Genomic DNA, 18,315 nt, shown 5'->3' with positions numbered 1-18,315 from the left:
TCTCCCTCTAGAGGGAATTCCAGTTCCTTCCTCACAGGAATGTGTGCTTTCTGGAAGCAGCTCCTTCTTGCCAAGTGCCTGCTACACAAGAACACAAAGGTCTTTACCTCAGTGTTCCTGGAAGCTTTAATTAATATAACCCAGTATCTGATAGCCAGCACCTTCCCATACCCGCCACAGATCCAGACCCCCATAATACACACACACACACACACACACACACACACACACACACACACACACACACATACACACACACACATTTTTCTTGAGTTAGTGGATCTGAGGTTGGACAAGGGTATTTGTATATTTCAAGGAGTACCAATACTTCTGGGCATGGTAGTTATACCTATAATCCTATCACTTGCAATGTTGAGCAGGGAGACTTTCCTTAGTTCAAGGCCAGCCATATCTAAATAGTGGGTTTCAAGTAAGCCTAGGATACAGAGTGAGACCTGTCTTTAATATAAACCAAATAATGATGATGATGATGATGATGATGATGATGATGATGATGATGGAGTACCATAAGGTTTTTATACTAAAAAATGAGATAGTTTTAAGCTATTTTTAAGTCTTCTAATACTAACAACTATGCTATATTCATTCTAAATCCATGTAATTATTAAATATAAGATACTGAATATGGTGGAATTTTTAAGTGCCAAGTTGACAATATATAAAATAAAGTTCAAAGCACAATGCACAGTGACATAACTATTACTAAGCTAATAGCTTAATTCAAGAAGAACAGAGCATCTACACTGCACTCCCATGGGTGAGCATCCTTGACTCCTTACCAGCCACTAGCTGCAGGGCAGAATTTTGTTAGAATATTATCATTCTTGCCACTGTTTGCTTTCAGTTTTACTCTATTTTTGTTTAAGCAACACACCGTCATTTTGGCAGAACTTTGGAACCATTGGAATCACACTGCATTTCTCCATGCCTTTGTGCACAGTAGGGCAACTCAGACTCCACTAGTTGTGAGCTACTGATACAATGTTCACATACTGCTCAACTGTGTGAATACACCACAGTGTATTTATTCATGCTTGTGTTAACCGAGATATCAGATGTCTTCTATTTTCCTGTTACAAGACTACATTATATAAGTTTTGAATTATGTGTATGATATTTTTATTTTACTAAGATGTTTAACAAAAGATAGAATTTTTGGATAAATTTTGTTTGACAGTAACAAATTGTTTTTCCAAAGTGGCTGAGCCAACGTATTTTACTGTGTGCTCAGAATAAGAGTTCTCCTTACTTCTCATCTTCCTTGAACTTAAAGTATCCAACTTAAATCAGTTGCACAGGTCTCAAATGGTATTTACTTTGGTTTCCAATTTCCACTTTCTGGCTGTCAGCAATCCAGCTGGCTATCATCTGCCACCGAGGCTTCTTATGTGGCATGTCTGCTCAAGCCAGGGACCCACAGGTGGTCTTTTCCTACTGACTCAATCTCTATTGTCAATACTTTCCTTCAGTTTCTGGCTGACCATTTCACTTTCTTTAAAGTATTTGTTTGATAAATGTAAGTTCCTAATTAGAATGGCGCCCTTTTCTCAATCTTTGCCTTTATGAAACTTTTCCTTTTCAAATTAAAGACAAATCAACACTGTTCTTTGTCGTCTTTATTTCAGTTCTCCTCCTCATATTTGACTGGCTAATCTGCCTGCAATGGAATGTAGAGACTGAGATGGGAGTCAAGTTCTCTTTTTTCTCCCATTTACTGATGTGCTTTTTCCAATCATTTCTCAACTTCTATAGAAGATTTCCATCAACAGCTAATCTGCCTATTCATGTGCTCTGCTGTCGAAATTACAGCAACCTAATAACAACAATCTCTTTTAAGGCATTGATAGGGTTGTCTTATTGCATTATTCTTTCACACACACACACACACACACACACACACACACACACACACACACACATATATATATATTAAAAAGTTGTGTATATATACACACACACACACACAAACACAACACCGTACCAAAGCCACTGAAAATGCCTTTAGATTTTCACTAGAACTAGACTGAGTGTGCACATCAACTTGGAAAACACTGACTCAATGTAGCTCCAAGTCTTGCAATCTATGGGTAAAATTTCTTTGCCTTATATACACTTGGTTTAGCACATGTCAGTATAAATTTATTGCCCCTTTGAGGATCTTCTATACATTTATTTCTTGATATCTAGTAATGTGGTATTTTAAAACTTACAATTTTCTCCTCATTTGTAGACATTCAAATACATGTTATATTTTAATACCATGTATTCAGAAAACTTGCTAAAACCTTGTATTATTTTGAATAATAGGTACTACTCAAGTTGTCTAAATCACAGTCTCATCATCTGGGAACTGTACCAGTTTTATTTCTTTTTTTCTGGTTTGTTTCTCCTCTTCTTGCTTTCTAGCACACTGCTTGGTATTAACAACTGAAATGTTAAACTACCCAGAATTCCTGGCTACAGCCAATCAGGATGTGTGACCTTTGATATATATATATATAGTCAGATATGGTTTGATGACATTCTGCTTAAGTGGCTTACAATTTTAATTTAATTTTAGGTTTTATTTCTCATCATTACGTTTTGAGACCAAGGTTGTAACTAATTAGTGCATTCATCTCACACTCTCAAGGGTTCACTACATTTCGGACATCGAAGTTGTATGACTGTTAGTCTTATGTCTGCGGACAGAACTTCTGTGGAATTGGGTATACTTCATAATGATTTACCTCATCTTTCTTGCCTTTCTTCTTTCTCCTTAGTTCCTTGCATGTTCCACACCCCTTCCTTCACCCTCCTTTCTCTCCTTCTCCTGTGGCTGTTTATTACTCATGGGGTTTTGTTTCCCCATTTAGTTTTGTACTTTGAAATTGTAAACTCTTATTTCTCAAAACATTAACCTTTAGGCTTTGATTGACGTGAACACACCCAAGAAATGATGTGCTTGTATTTCTTGTGAAACTCAGCACAAATTTAAGCTCCTTTGATGATAATTTCTCACATAAAATGTTTTCTTCTTTGCCACTTAGCAATAAGCTATGATATCAGTAATTTTCCATGGGGTGGATTTATTTCCATCTATAGAGATAGTAGCCCATGGCATTCCAGTTATAGGATGAAGTTCTCCAATTATCCAGTTAATTTAGAGTATGGATGGCGTTTTGTCCACAGTAACTCAAACCAATAGCAATCACATTATCATTAGAATAACTATGCATTAAGGATAAATATGACTGTAAGATGAATGAAAGAAGCCAGATATAAACAAGTACCTTAGATTTATTTCATTCAAATGACATTCTAGAACTGGCCAGATTAACCTGCAGTATGAGCAAGCAGACTGAACGGTGCCTCTGGCTGAGAAGAACTGCAAGGTCACCACTGGGACAATAGAAATGTCCTACAATGTGACAGGGTGACAATGCTTCCTTACCAAACTGTTAACTTAGACACACTAAAAGTGGTACAGTTTATCATATTCAAATTGTTCCTCATTGAAGTTTATTTCAAAATGGTGCTATATATAAAAATATTAAATTATACATTTAATATCTATGTAGTCATCTTTTATCTTAATCTTATTTGTATAAAATAGCCATTTAAATTCCTTTAGAATGAGGAACTCCAGAACTCAGAGTCGTAGTATTGATATCCATTTCAAAGGACTGGGTCACTGATGGAGGTAGGCATACAGCTGCCATGGACAAGCCTGCACATGAGTCCTTGCTTGGGTGGCCATTCATTATTGCTCATGAAAATTCACTTCTATGACTGAAGGCTATTTCTAAGTTAACACATCTCTAAGCAGAAGAAGGCCATTTGCGCAGTGCAGATCTTGGCATTATTTAGGTAGTTTTGACTATTGTGTTTCTCCTGCAAGAATGACAAGTAAGAAGTCATGTTCACCTGTGGTAAAGGGCAAAAGCCAGCGCAGGTGTGAAGTCACAGCGCAGCAAGGGTGAGGATGATTGCGCTCCAGGCCCTTCCAATATCCACTCTCCAGTCTCGCTTTGCGTGATACTGATTCTCTTCCTGCAATCTATGCAGTTCTTTTTGCTATCATATTTTCAACTATAAGAACTCTACTCTTCATTTTTAATTTTTAAAAATGTTATATGTTAAATGTATTCTTCGAGAAGTCCATACATGTGTATGCTGTAAGATAACATGCACTCCTACAGTCTCTCTCCAACTTCTCCAGAACCAGTGCTCACATGCCCCCTCCAAATTTCATGTCTTCTACTATTTAAAAAAAAAAAAAAAACTTACTGCCACCAGTAACATCCTTTCATGTTGAAAATCCCGGAAAGGCTAGAGATGAGGGAAGATGTGGCCACATAGCGAAGGCTGTCTATGCCCTTCCAGAGCCACCATCACGTCAAGTGGAGAAGCACTTGAGGCACTGCACTAAGACTGTGAACAGGGCCAGGGCATCACTACCACCACTCTCACTTAATATAGTGCCTCAGTAGAAAAATCCGGCATGGAAATAAAGAGGCTACAATGGAAAAAAGAAGCCAAAGCACCCCTATTTGCAGATAATGTGAATCTACATATAAGGGGCTGTAAAGATTCCACCAGGAAATTCCAAGGTGGCAGATTACAAAGTTGAAGATTAGTTAGTTATAGTTTGAAGATTAATTAGGATAGAAAGTGAATTAGATACAATAGGATAGATAATGGAATCATTTTCTCTGAATTTGTCAAATACAAATGAACTAGACATTGTTTAGGTATTTATTACTTGTATATATTGTATATAGTTATTGTACTTTTGTATATAGTTTTTCTTAAATCAGTAGTTACCTTCCTACACACCAAAATCAAACACACTGGAAAAGGAATCAAGGAAACAATCCCATTCACAATAGCCTCAACCAGAAAGAAAAAGAAAAAAGAATTCCTTGGGACAAGCCTAATCAATTATCTGAAGTATCTATTTAATGAATACTTTGAAATATTGAAGAAAGAAATTGAAGACACTAGGAGAGAGAACCCCCATGTTCATGGATTAGTAGTATCAATATTGTAAAAAAATAGCCATTCCACCAAAAGTGATCTATGGAGTCAATGCCACTCCCATCAAATTCCAATGCAATTCTTCACAGAAATTAAAAAAAAAAATCGTATGGAAGCACAAAGGACTCCAGATAGCCAAAACAATTCTGAACCACAAAAAAAAACTTCCAGATGTATCACCATTCCTGATTTTAAGTTATACTATATATGGAGTCACGGGGGTGGGTGAGGAGTGGAGGGGTGTGTGGTGTGGGCACAAAAACAGACACATTCATCAAGAGAATAGAATTAAGGATCTAGATACGTGTCTATGGACCTACCGCCACCTGACTTTTGTCAAATATGCTAGTAATACATGCTGGAGAAAAGACAGCATCTTCATGGTGCTGGGAAGACTGGGTATCTATCCATAAGTAGAAGAGTGAAACTTGATCCTTATCTCTCACCCTGAAGAAAAAATTCAATGCCAAATGATCAACAGTCTCAACATTCAATCTGAAACTCTGAAACATCAGAGGAAATAGTCAGGTAAGGACTTTGTGAACAGGGAGTAAGAAATGGAACAGACTAGCAACAAGTGGGGCTTCATGAAACTAGAAATCTCTGCAGCACAAAGGAAACTATTATCTGACAGAAGAGGCACCCACAGAATGGGACAAAAATCTGTCTGCTGTATATCTGATGGAGTATTAATGCCCAAAATATACAAAGAACTAAAGAAAAAAACATAAACACCAAGAAAATAATCAATCTAATTTTAAAAATGGGCTATGGAACTTAACAGAGAGCTCTAAAAAGAAGAAATACCAACAGGTAGAAAGTGTTTTGTTTTGTTTTGCTTTTTAAGAGAGGGTTTCACTGGGTAGCCCTGGGTGTCCTTGAAATCACCCTGTAGACCAGGCTGGCCTTGAGCTCAGAGATTCACCTGCCCTGCTGTGGGATGTTCTGTATGGCAAATGTGTTGCTCTGATTGGTTGGTAAATAAATCACTGATTGGCCAGTGGCCAGGCAGGAAGTATAGGTGGGACAAGGAGGAGAATAAAACTGGGAAGTGGAAGGCTAAGTCAGAGAGACACTGCCAGCCGCCACGATGACAAACAGCATGTGAAGATGCCGGTAAGCCACGAGCTACGTGGCAAGGTATAGATTAATAGACATGGGTTAATTTAAGACATAAGAACAGTTAGCAAGAAGCCTGGCACGGCCATACAGTTTGTAACCAATATAAGTCTCTGTGTTTACTTGGTCGGGTCTGAGCGGCTGTGGGACTGGCAGGTGAGAGAGATTTGTCCTGACTGTGGGCCAGACAGGAAAACTCTAGCTACACCTGCCCCTTCCTCCCAAGTGTTGGGATTAAAGGCCTATGGCACCACGCTCAGTGATATGAAATATCTGTAGAAGTGTACAACCTCCTAAGCCATCAGGAGAATGCAAATTAAAGCTATTCTCCAATTTTATCTTTACTTTTCATAGGATTTAATTCAGTTCAATTTCTTGGCTTTGTCTACTTTTCCCAGGGCTGTGGTCATTCCTGTGAAAAGTAGAAATCAACTAACTATTGATACCTGTTATTAATGAGACAATAAACTAATGGAAGATATTTATGAGCTAAGAAAGGTAGTGATACCTATGGCACTATTGGCTCACTAAAACCAAAAGACTGAGTCCAGCTTCTGAGAGGGACCCAGAGGGCTTGGTGAGTAGATGAAGCCTAAGCAGAGCCTGAAAGGCAAATTAGGAGACATGCAAGAACAACCAAGAGTCCGTACAGTGAATGCCAGTCACGGAAGACAAAACAGGGAGCCCACTCCAGCACAGACTGCCCACCAGAAGGCAAGCTGGCTTCCAGGGTTAGAAGGGTCTATTTCTTTCTGTGATTCAGAACTTTACAAGTCTTTTGGTAAAAATTATATTCAACTTACAAACTAAGGTACTTTCAAAGTTGGAAATAGCATTTATACTTGTCCCCATGCCACCTCTTTTGACTTCAAGCTCCGTGGTTTTCAGTGTGATACAGAATCACTCAAATATGCTGCTAGGCAGACAAAGTCTATGCTTTCAGATAAACTTACTGGCCTAGAAGGATTTAACAAAGTAGACTTTCTGTTGTTTTTGGATCTAGTTCAGAAATGACTAATGTTATACTGTGGCAGCTAGAAAGATAGGAACAGGAAAAATATAATTAAACACTTCCACTATAATTCTTAGGTACAAATGATGACCATGCTGAGGCAAAGGTTCCTGTCCTAACACTTGCTATCCGTGGCCCTGACTTTTTGCTACCTGTGATCAGTCTTAGATACAAAGAATATTATCAAAATTCATAATGAGGTACAGCGTGATGTTCAAGCATGGATACAGTCTTCAAAAGCATGTTTTCTAAGAATCTCATGATTCTATGTTTCAGTGGTGGAGATCAGTAAAACTTTGAGGTTTACAAACAAAATGATATAGTTAAAGAATTTTAAAGATCCAACAAAATCTCAGCCTCTGGATCACTATGAACATTTAGCTCTGTGTTATAAGTCAGGCTCCTCTTATCATCAGTTCAGGAACCTTTTAACCACACATGATTCTGTTGAAAGCGCCACTACTGTTATGACTACTCAAAGCTCAATAATTAATTTGGCTTGTCTACCCTGTATGTTCATCCAAACATATAGTGAAAACTTAAGAACTCAGTATCAGAAGATTCTTCCCTTAAAAAACAAACATTTTTAAGCAGAAAATAAATTGCTAGGTATGCTGTATTACATAAATATTATACAGTCCTAAAATTGAGTTTCTTTGTAAAGTTTTCCCTTTAATTTGAATCACAAAACATTTAAAGGGTTAGGGGTTAAATACACCCGTGGTTAAATATGAGGAAGTGAGTCCAACTTGCAGACCTGTATATAAAATGCATGTTATATTTTTCAAATCATTATTTTCAGATTATTATTCAATACACAAAACACACAGCTCCAGAAACGCTTTTCAGGGAATAGGAAGTTAATAAGACGTGTAGAATATTTAATTTCACACACTGAGCAAGAAAGTACAGATAAGCAGATTTTTCTGCCAAAAAACAAACCTTAAGGAAACGGTTGTTATTGTTATTGCAGTTGCCAGACATTCCTTGCAATTCAGCCACAGTGTTCTAAAATGTTGATAGAAACAATTAAAGAAGGCTTCCTCCTAACCCCAAGATAGCAGGTTAGAAAAACCTCGAGGTTCAAGTGGTGGCTGGACCACACACTGCCCAGTACCAAGAAGACACTGAGGTAGCTGCACCCTCAGTTCCCCAGATCACAGACACAGGATTACGTCTCTCTGCATTGTTACGTTCACAGTACTAAAAGGCTAGCAACCAACATTGCTATCTGTTGCTCACATAGAACAAGCTGTTTCCATCCAACCAGCAACAGCAAACAGCCTGAGTTCAACTCAGTGTCAGCCTATAATGTTTCCCCCACAAAAATGGCTTTGGTGAACATTTTTTAATACTTATGCAACCACAGTTTCCATTACAGTTTTGCTTCCAATTGTTACATGTTAAGAGAAGCAATAAGAACAAATATTCCGGTGGGTAGCTGCTTTAAATTGCATACAATACCTGAAAAGACTCTAAGAGACAAAACGTCACAATATTATTAGAATATGAATTTCTAGTAACAAAAACAAATCCTAAGAAAAGAATAAGTTGTATTTTAAGAGAGAGAGAGCTTTGTTTTCTGGTGATGGTTGATCATGTTAAAATCTGTTGCCTAAAGAGAGGTTGAAATGTCATTTGTGATAAATGACTTTACAATGTGATAAATACTTCATTATCAAAGGATTTTTAAGGAAGTAAAATAATCATATAATGTTAAAAGTACTTGCAAATTGACTCCTTTTAACTTCAGTGTGACCATATCTATTTTCTGAACCAAAGAGACTCGATTGCAGTTAATATTGTTTCCAGCCTGAGCACACAGCACTTCAAACTACATAATGTTCTTGTGTAGAAATATAGCCAAAAATACAAACACAATCCATAAAATAAATAACAGAACAATATCACCTAACCACTACCAGCTGAACATTGATAGTTACAGATTATAATGGGAGATTAAAATGTTGTTAAATTCTACTTGAAAATTTTACCATACAGTCAGAGTTTCATGGTATGGTGTTGACTGAGGGATTTATTGAGTCTTCCATGGTTACCTTTTAAATTGGAAAGAAAGAGAGAAAGAAAGGAAGGAAGGAAGGAAGGAAGGGAGGGAGGGAGGGAGGGAGGGAGGGAGGGAGGGAGGGAAAGAAAGAAGGGAGGGGGGAGGAAAAAATCCCAGTGGGCATAATAGTTCTCTTAAGCCCAGAAATGCGATCCCTGATTGCAGATGTGTATGTGTATGACCCGTTCAGCCTTCAGATCTCCATCTCCTGCTCTTTGGGGACCCCTCCTATTCTTTGGCCTCTAGGCAGGGCCACTTGTGCTTTTCCAAATTAGAAGAGTTAACAGAGAGTGCAGACACAGGAATGCACATTCAAACAGAATTGGCTGTTTGCTTATTGGAAACTCTTCTAGTTTAAATATTTGGAGAAAAGCAGAAGCAGCAGAAATTTAAATAGTTTGAGGATTATCTATACATTTCAAATTCTATTAGAGCATGACTTATAATTTCCTAAAGCGTTACAGCAGATGAACAGAGGCGTAAGTAATACACGACAATCTCTCCTTTCACAAAGGGCCAGTGTCCTTTAACAACTGCAGGAAATATTTCTCACATCCAGATGTTTCCTGTACAGCCAATTCAAGCAACCTGTCAACGTGATGTGCTCCAAGTTAAAATGAACCCTGCATAATTTGATCAAAACCAGAAGGACTGCACCCTTCTGTGGGCAACCCTCATCTCAGCCCTCGCTTGGGAAGGGGCTAGTGGAACGTGGTTGCTCTTTGTGTAACCAGAGAGCTTTCTGGCTATGTCCAGGCAAGGTCACAGGAGATATTAGCAAATAAAATGATCCTAAATTTGAAATTACAAGATGATTCTGTGAATTCCAGGAGAAGTGAAAAGCCCTGTGACTGACTGAACATATTCAGGCCTGTCCTAACAAAGATACGCAAATCAATAAACTGCTCAATTATATATGAAATTAAATCAATTATTCAAGGCCCATCTATCCGCTGGATATCCCATATTGGTCCTTCTCGTTTCTCTCACATCTTGGTCATTCTACTTTTCATTAACAGAGGAAAAGAGCAAACAGAAAACAGAGATAACACTCCAATCCTCCAACTTAATATTTGGTAGCATTAATTAAAAATCTGAATCAAGTGCCAACATTGGAAGCTCTAACAGTGGAGTAAATTTTCATTGTTTGTACAGCTTTCATCTCTCCTGTGAACAGAAAATTAATGGCTGCTTTTGCCTGAGCCTGCTGTGGGAAGGCACTGTGGAACCCTGGGAAAGGAGAACACTGGAGGGAATGCACAAAGGAAGTCTGACTTCAAGGAAGTCAATGTTACACATAGAGAGCTTCGGAATTCGACAGTTACAACTCATAAAAGGAAGAGAACATTCAACTCAATCCTTTTTGTAAAACATTTCTGTATCAATTAATCTTCTCTTTAGACTCTATGTAGATGACACTTATACATTGCTGCCTACAGTAAAGCAAGTTTTCAAGTTTTCAATGTCCCTATTATTAGAAGCACAGAACAAAGGCTCACAGACCTGAAGAATGACAAGAAACGCCATCACTCAAAACAAGAATCCTCTTAACACCTTTTGTTGCCCAGTTATTCTGTGTCTGAATAGAGACAGAACCATGAGGGGCGTCCTGTGTGCTCCACTCAAAAACAGCTCAGTGCATTGTGGGGCTCAGGTTCTGGGGCCAGGGAGAGAGCACGGGTCTGAAATCTGCTAACCACTAGCTGAATGGCAAGAAAAAAAACCTTGGTTCCTGGATTTGTAGGGGGAAAAAATCTCTCTCTAGGGCTTTAAAGGTTCAGTGAGACTGCCTCCTAGAAAAGTTTATGATCACAGTTGTACTCACTCTTTTCCCCAAACAATACATGCTCAAGTGCCAATGAACTCTATTTGCTTTTCTCAAATAAATAAGTAAATAAAATCCACACACCAAGCAGAAACTTGGTAGGAGACATGTTCCTAAGTATAACTGTTCAGCAGATTCTTTCATTTATTCAAACTATAAAATTAGGGAGAAAATCATTTTCCATTTCCCCCCTTTCTTTTTCCCTCTTCTTTGTCTTCCCTCCTTCCTCCTCTCCTCCCTCCTTCCCTATCTCTACCTCTTACACACACACATACACACACACATACACATACACACACACACACGCACACACATACACACACACATACACACATACACACATACACACACACACACACACACACACATACACATACACATACACACATACACACACACACACATACACACACACACACATACACACACACACACACACATACACATACACACACACACATACACACACACACACACACATACACATACACACACACATACACACACACATACACACACATACACACATACACATACACACACACACACACACACACACACACACACACAGGCACGGGAGGGGGGAGAAAGGGGAGAGAGAGACAGAGACAGAGACAGAGAGACAGAGACACACACAGAGAGAGACAGACAGACAGACTTTAGAAGCTTATGTTGAAACTTTCAGGGGGCTAAATGTGATCAATCAGTTCCTCAAAGTACCTGGAAGAAACATGATCTCAGATACACAACTTTTACTGGAGGAGTTTTAAAATGACTGGATTATCTTAGTGCCCCTCCCTTACTTGGAGACCTAATCTCTTTAGTTAAACACAGGGAAACAAAACAAAATCAACACCATATCAGGCAGACCTTGACTCAAGCTCTTCGGGTCTCCTGCCTGTGCTTCCCCAGGGCTGGGCCGCTCTGCAGGCTCCCACACCCAGGCCTAGTGGGACGCTTACTGAGTGCGGACCGGACTGTTAGCCACTAGCAGGAGTTCTGAGATGTAGTTCAACCCCTGTACAGCCAACGACAGAGCAGCACCCAGCCTTACTGGGCCTCTTCTTTCTCCACCACCTGATGTCTCCATAGTCCTCAGACTTTCAGGTATAAAAACTCTTTTATCGCCGGGCGGTGGTGGCACACGCCTTTAATCCCAGCACTCGGGAGGCAGAGCCAGGCGGATCTCTGTGAGTTCGAGGCCAGCCTGGTCTCCAAAGCGAGTTCCAGGAAAGGCGCAAAGCTACACAGAGAAACCCTGTCTCGAAAAACCAAAAAAAAAAAAAAAAAAAAAAAAAAAACAAAAAAAACTCTTTTATCAGAGTAGAGAGGAAAAAATCTAAACCTGTAGAAAACGACTCTCTAATTCTACAGCAGGCTTACAGCCTAGATGCCTCTAATCCAGCATAAAACACTAGAGTAGGGAATTGAAAACTAGGCCAAATATTTGAGGAGATCTTGTGTTTAGTTTCAAAATCTTAGATAATGTGTTTTTAGACTTGGTATTCCAGTACAATAAGAAAATTCTTGCCAAATATACTCCCCAAGTGCAAAACGAAATGGAGGACATAACGCTAAGAGACAATTTCAGTCATGGACAAGGTCTCCACTATATTTTTCTTTGATCGAAACTTAATTGATGCCAAGTACGGTGGCTCATACTTGTAATCCCAGAAGCAGGAAAATTGAGGGGGAAAAGGTTGCTATGAGTTCAAAGACAACCTGGGCCAGCTTGCACATAGTGAGAACCTGTCTCAAGAAACAAACAAAAATAGAACAAAACAAAATGTTAATTGATATGCAACCTGCAATTTTGTAATATAACAAATGGAGAATGTGCTCTCATTATACCACAAACAAATGAAAATTTAATATACATTCGGGTTAAGACATGATAAATTAAATATACATGAAAAAGACTCAATGTCCGCTCATTAATTTCTTTCTGTGTCCTAGATGAAAGTAAAAACATAGTCTGGATAAATAACATATTCAGATGTGCACAAGTTAAAGGTCTGAAATATCACTGTGCTATATCAGCTGACATAAAGAATATTTATTTTATTTGAGCATTTACACGTTTATAAAGTATGAAACACTACAACTAAACTGTTGATGAATCTTTTGACACGCCAATATGAAACATGCGCACACTTGAATGTGTTTGTAATAAAGTGTGTTGTCCCAGTCCATCAGTGTGCACTTGGCATTGACATTAGAAACAGACCAGCGTCTGTGTCTCATTACAGCACACAAGGGTTCCGGAGAGCCGTGTCCACTGGGGGGTTAGTGTTGACTCATTTACTTGATCTTCTGCAGAGCTCAGGATGTAAGATCATTCCAATATGTACCTGTGCCACGAGACATGGACTAGCGAAAATGCTCTGCTCTGCGTTATGCTAGCACACATCCCTCTGAGCACATCCAAAAAACTTTCTCTTCCTGGGGTGAGGGGGAGCCTCTGGAGAACCTCAGTCATCTCTGGTGCTTCTCTGTCTATGTTTGTGTGTGTGTGTGTGTGTGTGTGTGTGTGTGTGTGTGTGTGTGTGTGTGTGTATGTGTGTTCATTTAAATGTTTTACTGATTCTTCCAAAGGGAAAAAAGTATTACATACTATTTTAGAACATTTGGAAACGATCGAAAACATATAAAGCAGAAAGAAAAACCATCTAATTCCAATATTACAGACAGCCATAATTTATATGGGTTCTGCTTGTTTCTATGAATTGCTTCTCAATGGTGTGTTAAAAGTTAAGACTGATTTGCTTCCACAGTGTTCCAGATACCATGAATCAATTTATAAGAGAATATCAGGCACAAGTGGTATTTCTTTCCCAAGAGGTCATATTTCAGCTCAGTGTAGACCACATCCTTAGGAAACTGCAAAGAGCCTGTGATACAGAAGCAACATGGTGAGAAGTTCAGGAAGAAACAGTCGTGGTCCCTACCTCATCATCATCAGCATCGTACTGGGCATAGTGGCGCTCGAGCAGCTCCCTCTGGCGCCTCTCCTGTTCCAGGGTTTGGCTTATCAACTGGGCAACCTCGCTCACTTGTCCTGGTTTTTCACGCCCAATAACAAACCTGTGGAAAGGTTAACAGAGGGTAATGCAGTCACAATTAGTCAGCTAAGGAGAGTGGCCACACTCAAGCCAAAGCAAAGTCTATTTAGACTAAAAAGTACTATGACCCATGTACTTCATATAGCTAAGAGATGATAGGTTTACTCAACTAGGGTTACACACACAGCTAAGCTAAGAAAAAGAAAGGTGAAAATAGAGGACCATCCACAAAGAATTAACACTCATGAAAGTCATCACAGATGTAATCTCTCCTGCAGTACTTGACACATTTTGATGACTTAAGAAATGGAGGCTAGCACATTGTCTCCTGTACCTGAGGATCTAAAACATTTCCAGAAAAATGTCCCATAATATTGCAAAAACTGCCTGGAAAACATTTTGCAGGAGACCCTTGCACTGGGTGGCTAGTGGAGGGACACTGACTTTTGCTGAATTACTAAGACTTTGGTGACAAGGAGGAAAAATAGAAGAGTTTTGTTGTAATCTGGTTTAAAGAGAAAAAATATAGAAAAAGGTGGTATACTAACCCAAGGTGTGTGTGTGTGTATGTGTGTGTGTGTGTGTGTGTGTGTGTGTGTGTGTGTGTGTATGTGTATGTGTATGTGTGTGTGTGTGTGTGTGTGTGTGTGTGTGTGTGTGTGTGTGTGAAGATGTTAGGAAGACCGTGGTTCAAGAAATAATGGGAAAACATCTGTTGATATGAACTTGTATAAGATGCTAAATTAAAAGAAATAAACTGGAAAAACACTAACTTTCTGTAAGCCACATCATTTATGATCAGCCCTTTTCAGTATAATATGTTTTATTTAACATGGTATATCCTTTCACATTAATATATGATTCTATTTTTCAAAAATGAAAATAATGTCTACAGTACATGGTTTCTAAATATCACTTAGCATCATTATTTTAAATGTGATGCTTACTCCTTTTTACACTTAATTGATAAATATCCCTTGACTATAGGATGTGGTTTTATTTCATCTTAAACCACATGGATCACCATTTTCTGCATAAGGACACTGAAGACCAATTTTTTTTTTTTTGTTCTTAGATGTTTCTAGTTAATTGCCTTTCCAAAACACTTTCACATAGTATCAAACAAGACTTGGCTTGGAATTAAGTTCAGATGTTCATTATCTCAATAACATTTGGGAGTTAAGTATAAAAAAGATCCTACAGATTTTCTTTGTCAAGTATAATTCATATTCAGTAAGACACATTTATTTTCAATGTTTGGTTCAATAAGAATGACAAGCACATAGGCCTGTGATCACTATATCAATGAAAATATGGGATCCTCTATCAACCAAAGCATTTCCTCACATTGCTTTCTAGAAAATCTCATCACTCTGGCTCCACACTAATCTTCTGGAGTTTCACTTAAGGGAACTGCCGTGTCTAGTGAATGGGATATACATTTGGCGGATGTGTTCTTCTACTGATCGTTCTAAAGTTTAGGTGGATTTTAGATATTATGCATCAAGTTACTATCAACATTTTAATGTGAGCCTTTATAGACATGTTTTCATTCTTCTTTAACTAATAATTAATAATGGAGTTGAGTCAGATGGTAAATGCATGTGTAAATTTTCAGAGTTGCCAACTTGTCTTCTGAAGAAGTGGGGACATTTCATTGTCTCTTCACAATGCACAAGCTCCATACCTGCTGCACAGCTTCACCAATAGCCAGTGCAGCAGTCCTTTGAAGCATCAGCCATTCTGGTGGTTTATCTGCTGGTATCAATGCTCTCAGGACAATGAAATAATCATTCACATTTTACCATTCATAATTCTTCTTTTATGGAATTTTTTTTCAAAAGTTTTGTCCACTTTCAAGAATTGAGTTGTTTATTTTTATGATTTTGGTAAAAATGACTCTTAATATGTTTTGGTACAGATTCTTGTCTATGTATCTTGCAGATGTGTATATATACACAAAATGTACATCTATGTATTTCTGTGTTTAATCTATTATACTCCACCAGTTTATGCTGTTCCATCTCAGCTTTGCAAATTATGTCTATGATTTTTTAAAAAAAACTATCATCAGTTTCTGCTTCAACAGATGACCATCTACAAAATCATGTGGAGATGAATTCACACTTACTATGTGATGGAGTTGTCAAATCTTTCCAGCATCTATTTGTCAACACAATAATAGATATACACCTGCTGATGGCATACTGAGTAGATTTTAATGATAAATTGTTGAATCACACACACAAAAAAAATGATGTCTTTGAATGAATTCTAATTCCTAAAATTTTCCCCCTACTTTCTGATTAAATCTTTTTTTCCTTCTTTTTTCTTTAATTTAAAATTTTTTCTTAAAGTTAAATTTAATTTTTAGGCATAAAGTGTTACAAGGGGTGGTTTCTTTCTTTCCAAACAGCTGGTGATTTCAACACCATTTGTTAAAGTTTGTTCTTTTCAAACACTGAATTACTTGACTACACTGTGGAAAATCAGTTAATTCTATGTTTGTGGGATGATTTCTGGACTTTTCAGTCTGTTCCACTGAGATGTGTTTACAATTCCACCAATACAATACTTCTATGACTATCATATAGTAAATCTTGAAACTAGATGATGAGTTCTTGACCTCTGCTTGTCTTTCCTCTGCATTTGCATATAGACTTTATAATCAGCTGGCCACTTTCTCCAGGAAAGCACACCAGGTTTCATCTGGAATTGCTTTGAAAAGGCATCTTGATAATATGAGCTTATCTGATCCATAAACATGGGACATCTCTATCTTTAATCATTACTTTCTCAGATCACAGGCCTTCAGAAATTTTTGTTTTATTTCCAAGTAGTTTGTGTTTTCTGTAGTAAGTGTGATATTATTTTTTAAATTTTAGAATGCTGAAATGCAACTGAATCATAAATCCTGGCCTTGTCTTCTGTAATCCAGCTAAAGTCAATTACTATTTCTATGAGTGTTCTGTAGATACCTTAGCATTTTTTAAATAAGACTGCATCCACCATTGAGAAACACATTGTGCCTTCTTCCCTCTCTCTTCTGTGTCCGACTGCACATATTAGTAAGGGCTGACAGCATCTTTGCATTGTTTCCTATTCTAAAATGAGAACTCTGAATTGCCGAGAGATACACAGGATGATGTAACTAAAGTTACTATAGTCTCTACGATAAGATACTTGTGTTAAATTAATCTTGATAATTGAATTCATTATGTTTTGATAAATATGTTTATCAGAAATTGTGTCTCATATTACACATATAAAGAAAATTTTAAAACCTTCATGTCCTAGAACAGCTGTTTTAGACAAGTCTAGACTGGCCTTTTATGTGTGTTTTAAAAAAGATTTGTTTATTTTATGTGTTTGAATGTTATTTCTGCATATATGTCTGTGCATTGTGTATGTGCCTATTGCCCACAGGAGCCAGAAGATCAGATTCTGTGGACTGTGGTTATGGGTGATTAAAGTCATCACGTGGGTGCTGAGAAGTAAACCCCAGTCCTCTGGAGGAGCATCAATTACTCTTTGTTGTGAAATATTTAACTATGCAAAAATGTGCTGCATTTGTTTAATTATGTAAGGATGTGTTGCTGTTTTACCTTGCCTGCCTAAGGTACCTGACTGGTCTAATAAAAAGCTGAATGGCCAATAGTAAGGGAGGAGGGATAGGCGGAACTTCCAGGCAGGAAGAGGAAGTAGGAGGAATTTAGGCTTGGGAAGAAGAAAGAAAAGGAGACAACAGGGAGACACAGGGACCAGCCACCCAGACATGGAGAAAAGCAGAATGAAAGAAAGGCAAAAAGCTCTGAGGCAAAATGTAGATGAATAGAAAGAGGTTAAATTAAGTTAAAAGAACTAGTGAGACAAGCCTAAGCTAAGACTGAGCATTCATAATTAATAATAAGACTCATGTCTTTATTTGGGAGCTGGTTGGTGGCCCAAAGAAAAAGCCAACTACAAATGGTGTCCAACGGTGGGGGGAAGGAGAGGGGCAGTGATACATAGGAAAAAGACTGTGGAACTTGGCCAATACAAGGTGGGACAGTCCTTCAAAATTTTTGCTTCACAGAAAAGTCTATCAGATAGTTTAGGCCTGTAGGTCAAAGATGGATGCTCCAATGGGGCAGAGGAACCTTGGGTGACTGTCCAAGCAGCCAGCTGCTTCCATCATGTCTATAGTTTGGAA

At 38.2% G+C, this 18,315-nt stretch overlaps 1 protein-coding gene across 10 annotated transcripts in view; it reads right to left on the bottom strand.

Annotated features, from left to right (window-relative positions):
• The window catches only part of Ppp1r9a (protein phosphatase 1 regulatory subunit 9A), a 267,569-nt gene that overhangs the window by 78,123 nt on the left and 171,131 nt on the right, over positions 1 to 18,315 (bottom strand). For 6 of the 10 annotated variants that reach the window (XM_052720720.1, XM_052720718.1, XM_052720721.1 and 3 more), the window contains exons 6-7: positions 14,010 to 14,145; positions 8,114 to 8,179 (exon numbers count right to left, since the gene is read on the bottom strand). In XM_052720720.1, coding sequence (XP_052576680.1) covers positions 8,114 to 8,179; positions 14,010 to 14,145 — 202 coding nt within the window. The remainder of the gene's footprint in view (positions 1 to 8,113; positions 8,180 to 14,009; positions 14,146 to 18,315) is intronic. The other 4 variants (XM_052720723.1, XM_052720728.1, XM_052720726.1 and 1 more) reach the window with 1 other exon arrangement.

The sequence above is a fragment of the Peromyscus californicus genome, unplaced genomic scaffold, assembly GCF_007827085.1.
Source record: "Peromyscus californicus insignis strain IS unplaced genomic scaffold, ASM782708v3 Scaffold_6__1_contigs__length_162567912, whole genome shotgun sequence".
Classification (NCBI taxonomy): Eukaryota; Metazoa; Chordata; class Mammalia; order Rodentia; family Cricetidae; genus Peromyscus; species Peromyscus californicus.
The sequence above is the reverse complement of the archived record's forward strand: the minus strand, read 5'-3'. Positions and strand labels throughout refer to the sequence as shown.